At 31.9% G+C, this 16,373-nt stretch overlaps 1 protein-coding gene across 13 annotated transcripts in view; it reads right to left on the reverse strand.

Moving 5' to 3' along the window:
• LOC128206146 (coiled-coil domain-containing protein 60-like) overlaps positions 1–16,373 on the reverse strand; it is a 44,671-nt gene that overhangs the window by 20,818 nt on the left and 7,480 nt on the right. For 5 of the 13 annotated variants that reach the window (XM_052908430.1, XM_052908429.1, XM_052908425.1 and 2 more), the window contains exons 3-12: positions 14,703–14,780; positions 13,894–13,970; positions 12,977–13,046; positions 12,292–12,416; positions 9,968–10,105; positions 5,787–6,002; positions 5,379–5,477; positions 5,029–5,061; positions 4,208–4,316; positions 2,123–2,191 (exon numbers count right to left, since the gene is read on the reverse strand). In XM_052908430.1, coding sequence (XP_052764390.1) covers positions 2,123–2,191; positions 4,208–4,316; positions 5,029–5,061; positions 5,379–5,477; positions 5,787–6,002; positions 9,968–10,105; positions 12,292–12,416; positions 12,977–13,046; positions 13,894–13,970; positions 14,703–14,780 — 1,014 coding nt within the window. Of the gene's footprint in view, positions 1–191; positions 216–2,122; positions 2,192–4,207; positions 4,317–5,028; positions 5,062–5,378; positions 5,478–5,786; positions 6,003–9,967; positions 10,106–12,291; positions 12,417–12,976; positions 13,047–13,893; positions 13,971–14,702; positions 14,781–16,373 lie in introns of all 13 variants that reach the window. The other 8 variants (XM_052908433.1, XM_052908427.1, XM_052908434.1 and 5 more) reach the window with 5 other exon arrangements.

Here is a 16,373-nt window from a genome sequence, read left to right on the forward strand (position 1 = left end):
TACATATATACAATATTACATATTGAACAAAGAATGCTTCCCCATCTAAACTTAGTACCCCAGCCCCCCCATCCCCCCACCCAACCCTTTTTTCCATGACCACATCAATAGCATCCAACTTGAGCATACCAAGTAATTGATATAGAAATTGGTTTCATGTGTCAAGAAAGGCTATAGAATTAGAAGTTTACCTTGTTCATAAATGACTGATTTTGCTGTGTAAATATCAAATGGTGCACACAATATGAATAATAACATATACATTTCAGACACACTGCAGCACATGGATCATCCATAGAAACTTTGAACAACCATACAACACAAACAAATGTGAAAATGTGGCTGAAATAACAAAGTATATTAATTAAATGGTCCATGTCAGACTCTGAGGCTTCTACTTGAAACAGCTTCAGAAACCAATCTAAAATGTTGGTGTTTTTAAAAAAATACATTTAAATGAATCATTATAATATCAAATGATGAAAATCCTTATCATGATCATTGGAAAATTAAGTTTTTTCTCTATGAATTCTTGCAAGACAAAAAAAACGATCGAACAACAAAATCAACAAAACAATATCCTCCCTCTATTTCAAATTAAGTACCTGAACTACAAGCAACAATTACAATGTAATGCTGTATGCATGCATCATGCAATTTAAACTTCCAGCAATAACCATCATGACAAAGAATTAAGCATCATGACCAGAATCTATATTTAGAGGATCAATTTTTATTTTTATTTTTTATACTTGTATTTGAAAAGGGAGACAACAAATTATTTAGCATCTGCAGAGTTATTCCCCATTTTCAACTTAAATTGCTAAAATGAATACAAAAAGTGGGTACAAAAAATGTATTCGCTGTTTCTGAACCAGCATGCAGTGTTTGGTGTTTTTGTTCATTTATAAATACTTGTTATTCAAAATACAAAATGATAATAATAAAAAAAATAAAAATAATAATATCTCATTTGTCATAGATTTAAAACTGATAGCTGACATTTCACACCAACAACCTGGAATTATGTTGAGGTTCTAATATGAGCTCATGTTTCAAATGTTTAAGATAATTATGTATTAACTACTGGTGAGAAAGCAATAAAATATATATCATTAATAACCAACCCCAGTCAGTACTGTAATAACCCTTTGCCATGCGTACAATATTATTATCTATAATAACCGCCTCCAACATAATTGCACCTTTTTCCAAGTGCTCAAAAATATTATAATTATGACTAAAGAAAAATAATTTTTAGATTCTCATACAGATATTTCAACAAAACATAGCTAAAGGCAGATTTTGTTATTTAAACCTTAAATAAAAATTACATATGGTAAGTCTTAATCTGGCGATTTCTGGCACATATTTCTTGAAACATATATATCTGAAGTCCCTTTATGTAACAGGATCAATTTAAGCACACTATTTTTGTTTCGGAATAATTTGTGTTATTATTAAATTCTCAAGATTTTTTGTTCTTCAAAAGAATTTTTTATAACAATCATTATAAACTATTTTTTTTAATAAACCAAGATTTTTAAGTACCTTAGAAATTTGGCTTAATGAATTTATAGCTATTTACGCTTGCTACACTAAAGAAATTTCGAAAAAAAATGGCCAGAGTTTCAACCACATCTTGCCCCATTTAAGCAGGTCATATTTAAAACAATGGCAATTACCAGGATGAGAATCCAAATTTATTTTTCTATACCCTAACCCAAAGATGGTTGTATCAGTCAGAGAATGTGAAAAAACCTTTTTTGTATATAACTGCAGGTATACATCATTAGCAATTATCAACAAGCGTTTTTTAACCCTTGATCAAATTGGACCTGAACACTAAGAGTAATAGAACAAAATTAATGAACACAAACCTGAATTTTCATTGAGGAGCGAGCTTTGATGCATTATAACTCACCTTTACCAAAGACAATGTTCAAAAATATAAAGCAGTTCTGAGAAACCCGACTGTTATCCATTTTTTATTGTAATATTTCTTTAAAAGAAGTTCATTGAAAGAAAAAGCAATCACGACCTCTGACTGATTCTTCCACCTCATCGTCTAACCCTGCAATCCCTAAATCAACCCCTCGCTCAGTGTATATAGCAACCTAACCTTTACAGATGGAACCATCACTTTCTGAGGGATCGGGTTTATTGTAACCCTGGGCGAAATTATTACTTTCTGAAAACAAGCATTCATATCTCATAGAAATGTTGGTTATTCATTCATTAATTAAAGCTATCACCTATAGGGAATTACCTTAGTATATACTTAACTGTTTAAGGTATTTTTTGTTTACCTTACCGAAGATCTTGAGTACAATTAATAATAAAGACCCAACACCTAACATGACCTTATATTAATAAAACATTGGGCCGAACATTCAGAACTTTGTTAAATTTTACAACTTTATTTAAACAGCAATTAAATATATTATGCCGGCCGCAGTGCTGATTTATTTAGGTTAATAAACGAGCAAAGGTTAACAGATGTATGCAGTATTTCTTACAAAGTATTTAGATCAAAGTTCTGAATAATCAGCCCATTATGTCTCCAAGTTAAAGTTGCATAATAAAAAATAAAAATTAAAATGTGTGATTGGACTATCTAGAGCATTCATCATTGCAGACGGATGCAGAGAAAATATAAATATATGTCAGACAGTCTTGTACATACATGTCGATATACTGAGAATACGTTTTCAGGTATTATAAATATGTATTACAAATTTATTCAACCAATGATAGGCCATTAGGTGCCAATATATAATTGTACATGTCCTCACATATATAGGTATATTATAAGTATCATATGAAGGCATCAATATGTACGGGGATGGTTCCCTCTTCTTACCCCTTCTGAAATCTTTGATGACATTTTTGTGATGGTGCTTTCTAATTCTAATTCCTATCATCAGAGAGAACAATACCTTCAGAATGAAATATTTTAATGATTTAAAATACCTTTAAAACAATACATTAGTAGGGTGTTTTTTTCCTATTTAACTTTGGGCCGCTTGTTCAAAACTTTGCTAAAGTTAACTAAGTTGTTAATGTAACGGTCGTCAACTCTCAAGTCTCTATTTCTCTGCAAGTTTTAAATATAATATACATATTTCTAATAAATTTTGAGGCAACTGTTTCAGCTGTATTGTTAAAACTGAGCAAATAATCAAATATTTCTTGTTAAAAAAGTTAACAAAGATGTCGTTAATCATGTTGTTAACTTTAACAAAGTTCTGAACATTATCGGCCAAGTATCGATCCCGATAATTTGCATAAAAATGATTGTTTCCTGTAACAGTTCCACGATTCAGCAATGGAACATGATTTTATATACAATGTAAAGACTTATGTAACCATTTTATGTGCTGACATTTTATTTACCCAAACAACACACTCTGATTTATTATATAGATAGGTGCATGGGTTTAAAGACCTGTACAAAATCATGAAACATGATCTACATAACTGTGCTTTTTAGTGACAGACTTCACAAAACTCATGTGACCAGACAATGTACCTTACAATAGCCATCTCTTACCATGTAATGTTAGGTAATAAACTTAAATATCAAATAATTCATATATCATCAAGCAAAAGTCATGACAAACAATATTCCTGTCATACCTTAAGCTCATCCAATCAAAAGATAGCTACTCCAAAGGGCCATAATAAGGGCCACAAAAACTTCAGGAAATTACATCAGATTAAGTTGGAACCATGTCAAGTTTGATATGTATAAGAAAGTTTGAAAATAGGACATCATTGTGGAAATGAGTTGTGTGGAGGTATCCATGTTAATGACAATAAAGAAATTGAACAAAGATGCAGGATTACAAAACAAACTTATGATGTATTTAAAAAAATTAGAAATTCAATAAGATAAACTATTCTAATATACGGTAATTAAAAAAGATTATGATTGCTTGGTTATGGGGCATAAATTACAATGCAAAAAGTAAACTGTCATTGTGTCCTCCACGCCACTCATTTTCTGGACAACGTCACATACTTATCTGGTGCATTTTAAGTTATAAAAAGTGCACATCCATCTCTACAAAAAGTTCATATCTAGCAATACATTAACACATTAACATCTATACTTGCAAACTTGTAAACAAAAGCATAATCAAAATGATTTTTAAAAATAATAGTTGTATGTAACCTTATTGGTCTTAAGTTGTATGTAACCTACCCGGGATGTGTCCTTAGTAAGAAACTGTTCCCAACTCATCTCCTGAGTCCTGTCCCTAGACCTTTCTTTCTGTACTTTCTTTGTTGGAGCCCGGGAGCCGCCTATGTCACTGTAAAAAACAGTTTTGAAATTAAAAGGAAAAGTGGATGATACAGTCCATCATGCCAGGTTGACATTATAACTGCCCAATTTAAAAGACGATAGATATTCGATTGAGACAGTGGTTGAAATTAACACAAGCCCATAAGCCCTGCACTGGTTGGATGTCTTCAGGGCTTGCTCAAGTTTTGAATTTTATATTGCATGGTATTTTAAAAAAAATGATTCAAAGCAATGGTAAAAGAATTTGGTCCTGTTAATCCAATAGTCTAATTTGTTGACTGTTAAGAAGGCTGTATTTAAATTCATGTAAAAAATAAAATAAAATTATTCAGCACCACCAAGGGGAATTTGATTTTCAGCTTAATTACAATGAAGATATCATGTTATTGCATGTTTGTCTGAAGCATATGAATACATTATTTCTGTTAGATGGGTTCCATACACTGTTGAACTTGCCAGAAAAATACTAATATTAATATATATTACAAAAGTCTACAGCTTTCACATCATCATATTTCAGAATCACCTTTAATCATTTGAGAGCAAAAATCATTTCATACAATCTGTAGAAGTTGTAAAAGCTATCACCAAAAAGCACAATTATCATCATACAAGTGCAAAGAAAAATACTGTGTGCTTCAAAAAGGGGGAAAAATCCTTGCAAATAAAACCAATGTCCATGATTCACCAGATGTGAAATATAATAATATAATGTATACCTTCTCGAGTCCATGCGCTTAAGTACTTTAGGTCTAAAATCAAAATCACGGTACATTTTACACAGTCTTTTTTTCCAGGTGTGAAAATATTTCTTTTTTTTAACAGAAATCCAAACCATTTTTGGATGGAATAGTTAGTGTTCTCAAAGAAACTAACTTCTTCACATTAGTTTAAACTTTTTTTTATCTTTTTTCAAACGTATTATTGTTCATTTCTTGGCAAAATTGAAATTCCCAATTTTACCCAAAATGACCCATTTTTCATCATCAGAAAGGCCACAGCCCCATTTGCAATACTGTAATTACATTGCCCAGCATAAAAATACAAAATATTAATGGAACTAACTTACTTGAGGCTCCAACAAGCCATGATAGGTGACATGGTTGACTCTGTGGACATGGCCTCCAGGATCCAGTGAAGTACGCATAACTGTCGAAACAACGCATCTCTGAAAGAAGATTAGATCACAAGTTTAAGTAATAAAACTTGCTTCATCAAAAAAAAATATACTGGGTTATCATCATTTGTGATTTCCACTAGCAAATCTTACTTTTGATATGTTTTAAAGTTGTGTTATGGTATAAATTATTCAGATATCATCAGCTTAAAGTAAGTTACTATCAACAGAAGCTGGTATATTACCAGATTAAACATACTTTGTGATCAAAATTAAAATTATAATTTCAATATCACCAGGTTAAATTGGTTATATAAAGTAACATTATTGTTATCATTTTTATATGCAATATCAACTAACTTTGTGATGTCCGCTTCCTGATCACCGTCTTCCATGATCGACTCCCGGGTGGAAATGTTGGTCGAGAGATTCGTATGCTGAGGTGTGTAAGGACGAGGGGTTTCCTGTTTCTTTTTCCGACGGGAAACAGGGCGCGAATAACTGGACGTCATTTCTGAGGTGACGAGCGCCGATCTTGCACGCACGTATTCTTCTTCTTCCTCCGCGCGTTGCAACCTGGTCACAGAATTTTTTATCTTTGATTAAAAAATGAATATATGAGTATTGTATTATATAACATTAAGCACATTTCGATATTTAAGGTGATCATTTGTTTCAATATATTTTTCACACATTTTTTTTCCCCTCACTTGAATAGAGATGGGTTTCTTTTATTTTTTTCTGAAAAATTATATCAAATGTTTCAATGCTTTGTATTTAATATGATAATTAAATATAGTCAGCAAAAATAATTTAAAATTAATGAAGAAATTATGGAAATAATTGGCCTTTGTGTGATATTTTTTTCCTTTTCAAAAACAATTTGGTTCAGCTATTTTATCCTAATAAGGAATGGTCCGTTCCCATTAAGGAATAATTGAAAAATGTTAGTTGTGTTTCTAAACCTAAGGCAACTTCATTCAAACAATTAGTATTGCATTGGCGGTGTTGTGGTTATCTACTGAAATTCTTATTCGCAATAAAGAAAAACATCATAATGTGTATATCAAATACAAGCCAATTGTGAAAAACAAATTAATTTCAATGATATATAAAAATTCAGTATCCTTAATGCTCAATTATGAGTGCAAATCTTGCTATATCTATAATATATTCATGCCTTTTAATATCATCAATGCATTAAATGATAAAACACATGGCAAAATAATATTAAGTAACGTTATTGGGCTGATAGTTCAGAACTTTGTTAAAGTTAACAACATTGTTAACTTCATAGTTGTTAACCTCATAGTTGTTAACTTCATAGTTGTTAACTTCATAGTTGTTAACCTCATAGTTGTTAACTTCATAGTTGTTAACCTCATAGTTGTTAACCTCATAGTTGTTAACGTCATAGTTGTTAACCTCATAGTTGTTAACCTCATACTTGTTAACGTCATAGTTGTTAACCTCATAGTTGTTAACCTCATACTTGTTAACCTCATGGTTGTTAACCTCATAGTTGTTAACCTCATAGTTGTTAACCTCATAGTTGTTAACCTCATAGTTGTTAACCTCATAGTTGTTAACGTCATAGTTGTTAACCTCATGGTTGTTAACTTCATAGTTGTTAACTTCATAGTTGTTAACCTCATGGTTGTTAACCTCATAGTTGTTAACTTCATAGTTGTTAACCTCATAGTTGTTAACTTCATAGTTGTTAGCGTCATAGTTGTTAAACTCATAGTTGTTAACCTCATAGTTGTTAACCTCATAGTTGTTAACCTCATAGTTGTTAACCTCATAGTTGTTAACTTCATAGTTGTTAACTTTTAAACCTTTCCTACTCTGCATTTTGAAAATGGACGCAATTATCTACAGTATCTAACAAGATTTGACACATCATTGTTTATGACAGCTACTTTTTTCATTTTAATATATATGCACTTCATCAACTATTTGATGTTTAAAAGTTAACGACATTGTTAATAATGGTGTTTGCTTTAACAAATTTCTGAACAATAGGGCTGTTGTCTAACAATTTAAGTCTAACTAGTAAAATAATGTTTCAAAATATATCTTATTTCAACCAAAATTAAATTATTAAAAGTTACACACAAAAAAAATATACCATGTGATCTTTGATAAATTAGATTGGCCAATAGTGTTTATGTATATTATATATAATACCCATAGGATTTATGATGTCATGCAGTTGTAAATATCAAATATATCAAATACATTAATAACATGCAGAAACATTCATATAAAATGGGTTTTACAGTTTCATAAGACAAATTTGTAGAAAAACCAGAGAACCAAAAGAGAGTACCAATCTATGTATACGTATTTAATTCAACCTTTATCTATTTTACAACAATTGTAAAGAAATTTATATTAACTTCTTCAAAGTCACTCTCGTTGTCATAATGTTGGGCGGGAGTGTTGTCTTGTTTCGTTGGGGGAAACCCGAGTACTTGGAGAAAATCCACTTTGTGGTATGGTGAACACAAACCAAACAATATATATGCCCAACGGGGCCGGCAATTTAACTCAGGGTGCCTAGGTAAAATGCGAGTGCAAGACAGCCCTGGTTTAATTCCCAGTCCAGGGATACATAGTTTTATGTGTTTCTTGCCCTGATGTGAATTGTAAGTTACTAAAGGACTTTTTACTTCTGTTCTTGTTTTTAAACAGTGTTGTAATAAAAAAAGGCAACCGTAATAGACCTAAACTTTTAGAACAATTAAATTCCTTTTGCTTTTCATTACTCTGAAAAAGGGAATCAAATAATATATAATCATACAAAGGCATATATAGATGATGATGATGATGATGATGATGATGATGATGATGATGATGATGATGATGATGATGATGATGATGATGATGATGATGATGATGATGATGATTGATGATGATGATGATGATGACAATGACGATGACAATGACGATGACAATGAGGATGATGAGAATGAGGATGATGATGATGATGATGATGATGATGATGATGATGATGATGATGCATGCAGTTATACACAAAAGGCACATGTTTATATAATTAATAATTATACCTGAACTCAAAAAAAAAAAGGATTTTAAAAACTGCAAAATATTTTCCCATACCAGTGAGCTTCGTTTGTTTAAGAAGAAGGGGCATAACTCAATAATGATTGAAAGCAGAGTTTGGCAAAAATGTTTCTAATGCAACATGACTTTTGTGTCCTATTAAGTTTCAATTAAATATCTTTTTTTTTTTTAGTAATGGCCAAATTAAAGTTCAACCACGATGAAGCTGACACAAAGGCTTTAGACAAAATGACCACAATTATAAATTTTCTTTAAAAAAATATGAATAATCTAAATATGAAAACTTAGATTTTAGATAGGAGAAACTATTTTGCAGTTTTAATGCTGGCACCAGGATAATGTTTTGATTTCAACTTCTTTTTCACTTAAATTTCTGACGGCAAATTGAACACTTTACTGCTAGACTTTCCACAACATACATCAGAAATATTGAAAGATCTGAATTTTTCACTCAAATTATGATATTTTGAATTTAAAGTTCTTAACAAATTATAATTAATATTTTGACTTTAAAAATTAATTTTAATGTACCCCTAAACAAATTGCAAGGACTTTAACTCACTGAATAAGAGCAAACAATTAATTGATAATCTTTCAGCTGCAGTTCTGTTGACATATCAGAAATTTAAGTGAAAAATATAATCACCCATTAAGTACGATAACATATAAAAAAAAATAATTAGTAGATGGAATACAGTTAATGTCTTAAACAATGAAAATTCCCTATCTACGGCATCAAATATATACCTGAATGGCGCACTCATATTTCTAAATCTATAAGCAACACTTTGGTTTTAAAAACAGAACTACTTTTTTTATGGGACTACTTTTTGTCTTCATTTTCATAACATATGTATTCCTTCCACACAACAAGTAATACCAACCTTATTATATGCACTATATCTACGCTGTTAATTTATAAAATAAATTGCTAAAAATTAAGATAAATTTAGAAAAACCATTTAACTGCACGCGTTATTTATAAATTGAAAAGAACTTACAGTCACACACAATTTCCTTTATAACATAACACCACAATATAAAACACACCTTCAAATATGTATTTCTGGTAAAGCAATGAGATTCATGCATGATGTATTTCTTTAATAATTATAAAAAATTATTTACTTCTTAATGAAAATCTACAAGAACACTCATTTTCTAATTATCAAATAGGATAAAAACATAAAATATATTCAAATTAAACAGCTATGAATCACAACAAAATTCCTGTTAAAATGTGTAAATGAAAATATATTCACAACAATTCCAAATGTATGCAAGAAACTCCATTAAAGCCATCCTAATATTTAAATTCCTGTCACAGACAATCAAAACTTAAAATCCACAAACATTGAAAAATCCACACATGAAAACAACAACATTCATAACAAAATATCATGTCACTCAATGAAATAAAAATGCAACGCATCAAAGCCAAAAATACCTACCCGCTGAAAGTAACAATCTCCGGCTCACGCTCAGGACTCTGGTCAGAATCAGAAGCGTTGTCATTGACGATTCCAAGCTCTTCGTCTGATTCTGTCGGCTGGGTAACAAACGTGGGAGGAGCAACTGGCACCATGTAGCTAGCAAATACACCACACATGATAATGAGCCACATAATGATAATGAACCACACATGCTAATGTTTAACACAATTATGATCATTAACCACATATAGTCATGAACCTCGTGTGATCATAGGCTTAATATGATCATGATCCTAACATTATCACGAATTATCATAATTAACATTCCATCATGAGCTATGCATTATCATGAACCACAGACTATCAAGACATAAGCTATGCATTATCATGAACCACTTACTAACATGAACCAATCATTTTCATGAACCACATACGATCATGAACCATGCATGATAATGAAACCACAATGTTTTTGAATGACATACATAAAGATCCATGTCACAATGATGCATTATTTGATGTAGCACATATTATCATGAAACATGCATGATTATAAAGCACACTCAATAATCAAACATGCATGCCTAGGAGCCACACAATCCTGAACCACACATTTTCATCATGTACCATATGATATCGCGCACCACATATTATCACTTATCACACATTGATTGTGAACCACATGTGGGAGTGCACTAAAAACAGTATCTACTAGCAATGAGATGTTGATCTATAAATAATGTGAAGATTGCCAACCTAAATACTTAATATATAAAACATGTAAAGTATTTTTTATATAAATAACAGTTAAAATCAGCAGAAACACTTTCTAATTAGCAGCACATGAGCAAGTCAAAGTATGCAACCATTTAACCATGAACAAAATCATTGCACTAAATATAACAGAGCTACAGTTAACTTTTTGCATAGAGCTTATTGAATGCCTTTATATAATTTTGTAAAGTATATTTTATACATTGGTTTCATTCAATAATCTGTAATGGCAATTTTTAAAGTGTACTGGCACACTGAATTGAAAATATGCTTGTATTTTACACACACAAAAGGCTTTATAATAAATGCAAGACTTAATCGAAAAGTCATTTGCTTAGGAGTTGAAGTGGTTCTTCACCAGTTTAATGGCCAGACTGCTTAAGGAGTTGAATTTTCTGCACCAATTTATTGGGCCGAGTGCTTAAGAGTTGAAGTGGTTCTACACCAGTATAATGGGCACACTGTTTAGGAGCTGAAGTGGTTCTACACCAGTTTAATGGGCACACTGTTTAGGAGTTGAAGTGGTTCTACACCAGTTTAATGGGCAGACTGCTTAGGAGTTGAAGTGGTTCTACACCAGTTTAATGGGCACACTGTTTAGGAGTTGAAGTGGTTCTACACCAGTTTAATGGGCAGACTGTTTGGAGCTGAAGTGGTTCTACACCAGTTTAATGGGCACACTGCTTAGGAGTTGAAGTGGTTCTTCACCAGTTTAATGGCCAGACTGCTTAAGGAGTTGAATTTTCTGCACCAATTTAATGGGCCGAGTGCTTAAGAGTTGAAGTGGTTCTACACCAGTATAATGGGCACACTGTTTAGGAGTTGAAGTGGTTCTACACCAGTTTAATGGGCACACTGTTTAGGAGTTGAAGTGGTTCTACACCAGTTTAATGGGCAGACTGCTTAGGAGTTGAAGTGGTTCTACACCAGTTTAATGGGCACACTGTTTAGGAGTTGAAGTGGTTCTACACCAGTTTAATGGGCAGACTGTTTGGAGCTGAAGTGGTTCTACACCAGTTTAATGGGCAGACTGTTTAGGAGTTGAAGTGGTTCTACACCAGTTTAATGGAAAGACTGCTTAGGAGTTGAAGCGGTTCTACACCAGTTTAATGGGCACATTGTTTAGGAGTTGAAGTGGTTCTACACCAGTTTAATGGGCAGACTGTTTAGGAGCTGAAGTGGTTCTACACCAGTTTAATGGGCACACTGCTTAGGAGCTGAAGTGGTTCTACACCAGTTTAATGGGCACACTGCTTAAGAGTTCAAGTGATTCTTTACCAGTTTAGTGGTATCATCGATTGGTTGTTCTCAAAACAGTTGTAAATTGATGGTAGTATTGATTCACCCTTTTAACACTTGTTCTTGTACCAATACCAAAATATTTTGATTTTAGATCGTAATTTGAGCATTGTTTATCAATTTCTACCCTTTATCTGTAGCTCAGATAATACTATGATAAAATTAATAAAAACATATATAGAATGCAAACTGATACTATTGAAAAAAATCAGGAAGCAGCAGCTAGCCATAGAAACAGAAAGCCTCTGTTATACAAAGTCTGGCTCTACCTTGTAAGGTCGACATCTGCATCAAGGTCTTCATCAGAATCATCGTCACTCTCATTCTTTGGTGGCTTGAATGCGTTCCTTTGCTGCTCCTGTTTACGACGTAACTCTTCCTCTAATGCCAGCCTCTGTAATGAAGATCATGACAATATGGAACTTTATGAATGTTATGATATAATCAAGCTGTATTTACACAGATTTTGAAGTACAATACTCATTTCAAAAGAAAAGTAATTTCCAAATCGTTGCCTTTGCTTGATAATATAATTCTGGTTTCAATAGATATTGAATAAGTAAACACAGATACAAAAGTAAATCTATATATACCAAATTCTTGATAACAACCATGAATACAAAAATACTACCATGAATATTTGACTTGTAACCATTATGTATTTTTGCTTCAAGTTGCACTTTCAAAGATTGAACATTTTGACAACTTTTTTTATTTTTTGTCTAAGTTAAAAAAAATGATATTTTATGCATTTTTCTTAAATCGATAGTAGCTTTTAGCCATAAAACATTCATTTTCGAACGGATATATGATGCCAAAATTGGCTCATTCCAAGACCTAAATTAAAGAAGTTGTCAAAACGGTAAATCTGTTAGGGTGCAGCTTTAAATCTAATAAATTTAAACAATTCTGTTCTGATTAGTCTGATACCTGACTGTTCAATGAGGTACTCACCTTGCTCTGTTTTTCCTTGTTGACAAGATCGAACAATCCGTGGCCCAGGCTCACATTTCGAATCATGCTCCTGAAATCAATTATTTTACAATAAAAATTTCAAACATTCTAAGTAATATATTCTTATTTTCAGAGGAATCATCAAATATGAATGAAAAATATTAGTTGTTATTGATTAATAAGAATGAGGAGCCTCAGAGAGCCATTATTTATAACACTTCATTAAGAAGTCACTTTTCAGTCAGTAATCCACATTTATTACTTAAAAATTGAATTCCAAAAGTTTTCATATCAAAATTAAAAGATATCAATAAATGTGTGTTACATTACAGTTTAAATTTGAATTAAGTCAAGGAATATAAATTCTTTTTGACATTATAAGAAATGTAGTTCATAATGACCAGTGATATATTTGAACTAAGAAAGCATACCCATAATACTACAATTGTTTTTATAAATACTGCCCAGAAATTTCTTTAAGCCATAATTATTTCTCCTATTTGATATCCATCCAATGGAGGTATAATATTGTATATACAAGCTAGTCCAATGATTACATTTTTGAAATTGTCTCTGATTCATCAAATATTCTTACATTACTATTTTGCATGAAAAGGTGTAACAAGTTCTGCTTAATGAAATCAAAAATGTGAACAAGATCTGGAAACAGTGCAGATAAGCAAAGAAAAAGCTTCACAAAAGTAGCATGTTTTATAAAGCTTCATTTTTTTAGGCACAGGTTTAAAGTGCATAGTTTTCAAGCTTGTGTTGACTCATTTCGATCACTGTGGACTCTGTGTTTCTGTGTGTCTAATGTAAAGAAATCCTGTTTGAACCTTTTTATTACAATGCGTACAACTAATAATCCGGGCCACTTTAGACAATTTGTGCTAGATATATATATTAGTGTTGCTTACCTCCCATGTACGACAGCCTTGTTGAGCGTGTTCAAGTCCCTTCTGGATCGGCGCAACACAAACTTGGCGGCAGTAAACTATATAAAAGAAGAATGACATAGATAAGATTTAACCAAGGCATGTCATTAATATTTTTGATTATTCCAATGAAATATCATGGTTATATCATATGATAAAATTGCATTGCACCATATTTCATTTTTTGACACTTTATTCTAAGCAAGTGCATACAGTGCATAAATATAAAGTAACCTTTTTTCTAATGAATGAACATTGCGAATCAGAAATTGAAGCCATAAAAATATTTTAATGATATTGCAAAAATTTACCAAACAATAATTACCGTAAATCTTTTGAAAATCATATTAAACTGACTTGAAATAATTTTTCCTTTAAATAGATCAATATTGTACATAAGTGAGACAATAAAGGGGCTCAACTCATTACTTCAACCTGGGTAATGCAGTCTGGGTTTTTTTGTATTCCCAATGCTATATAGCATATACTTTTTTCCCAAATGTGAAAACAAAATTTCAAATTTAAGTTTCAATTATTTTTTTTAAAATCAGTCCGCCATCTTTTTACTTCATTCATGTTTAGGCAAAATTGGAATTCCCAATTCTTCTCAAAATGTCACTTTTTAAGGCCCAAGCTCCATTCCTAAAATTGTGAGAAATGATCACTATCAGGTGAGGCAAGAAGCATAACTGACCATTTCTTTTCAACCAGCTGAACAAACATGTACATAGTGAAAATGAGATATGACAATTGTGTACATAATTTATCCAAGATACTCTATGTTTACGTACGGCTGGTTTAGGGGCGTGGTCTCCATCTTCCCTCTCATCATCTGACTCCTCCGAGCTGCTGGATGTGCTAATCTCATCCTGTTAAAAGGAATAGTATGATTTAATAGCCAACTTCGATCAAACTTTAGTTTCAGAGTCGAGTCTGAGTGTTTCGATAATGGACTGTAAAAATAACTGGCCAATATACTGAATAGATTCACTGAGACATACATGTTTCTAAGGATAAGGATAATAATCAGCTCCAAAGGCCATATTCAATATAAAACTTAGATTTAACTTAAATTTTAGATCAGAATCCAAGTCCTTTGATTGGACAGTAAAAATAGTTGACCAATAGACTGAATCAAATCAATGAGGCGTGCCCAAGGGTAAGAGTAATATTGCATGTAGGGGCCCTTGAGCCATATTCCATAGCCACATTTAGATTTATAAAGCTTAATTCTAAGAATCCAAGTGTTTTGATTGGATGGTAAATATAACTGGCCGTTGGACTGAATGTCCAGAATTGAGACTGAAGCAATTGTCTAAGAATAAGACGTTTGTTAGAGTTAACTTCATTTTGGACATGAAATATCTTTTATAATTGTTCACACAAAAGACGAATTAATAATGTTTCTTTAATCCCTCTATGTCTATATAATTAGGGCCTTATATATAACTGACTATCAGTGATGAGAGAAATACACCTGTCCAGTCAGTCCATTTTTCCAAGTTTTAAAATTTTGCAAAACAGTAAAAATTGTCTTTTAAACTAAAGAATAAACAGTATCCAATTATTGTATGAGGAGAATGTATCAAGAACAATAAACTACGGTCAAACCCCATTGGCTCGAACTGCCAGGGACCGGCGCAGAATACCTCCAGCCTTGAGAAATTGAAGCCAAGCAGGAATGCTTACATTTAGTAACTTTATATAAAAATTGCCAATAGAGTACTATAGCATGCAAGTTACAACATGGACAAAGATACCAGGTGGCATCATTCAAACGGTTTGGAAAAACATTAATAAATTTAAATAAAACATTAATAAATTTATATTTAAAAGCCATTCATAAGAACTTCAGTTAGACTAAAATGGAAATGAAACATAAAATCTACATTAAATCTACATTAAGCAAATACTTCTTTTGTGAACCAAATATCATATACAAGCCATCAGAAGCCATGAGAATTTAAACTTTGTGTGAATTAATCTTGAAATAAATCTTAAGCAATTATTTCCTACAACAGACTGATGTTTAAGCCTCAGGGTTTAAATTTGATTGATATTATTCTTGGATAAATAACTTTTGTTTGCATGTAACAAATGTCAACAAACAACTGGCACCAGTCTAAAATGGATAAATGCGTTTTGAATGCAAAATAAATAGAATCTGAGGGCTATTAAGTGAAAACTGGATAGAGCCTATGCCTAATTGTTTGCAAACCTTACAGAGGGCTGTGAAAATTATTAATTGCAGATTGACCGTGGGGTAAACTATTAGCATTTCCATATAAAGTTCTTACATACACAAATGTTCAATACAGTTGGGTTTTTTACAACTAATGAAACAGAAAATGCAAACGCAATGTTTTTTCTTCACCAATGAAAAAAGGGAAATCATTCTTTGCAGTACTGTTACAGTTGCCAAATGAAAAGACTTGAGTGTAACTATGTGATGTTAGTTACAA

This window comes from Mya arenaria, chromosome 10, assembly GCF_026914265.1.
Source record: "Mya arenaria isolate MELC-2E11 chromosome 10, ASM2691426v1".
In the NCBI taxonomy this organism is placed as follows: Eukaryota; Metazoa; Mollusca; class Bivalvia; order Myida; family Myidae; genus Mya; species Mya arenaria.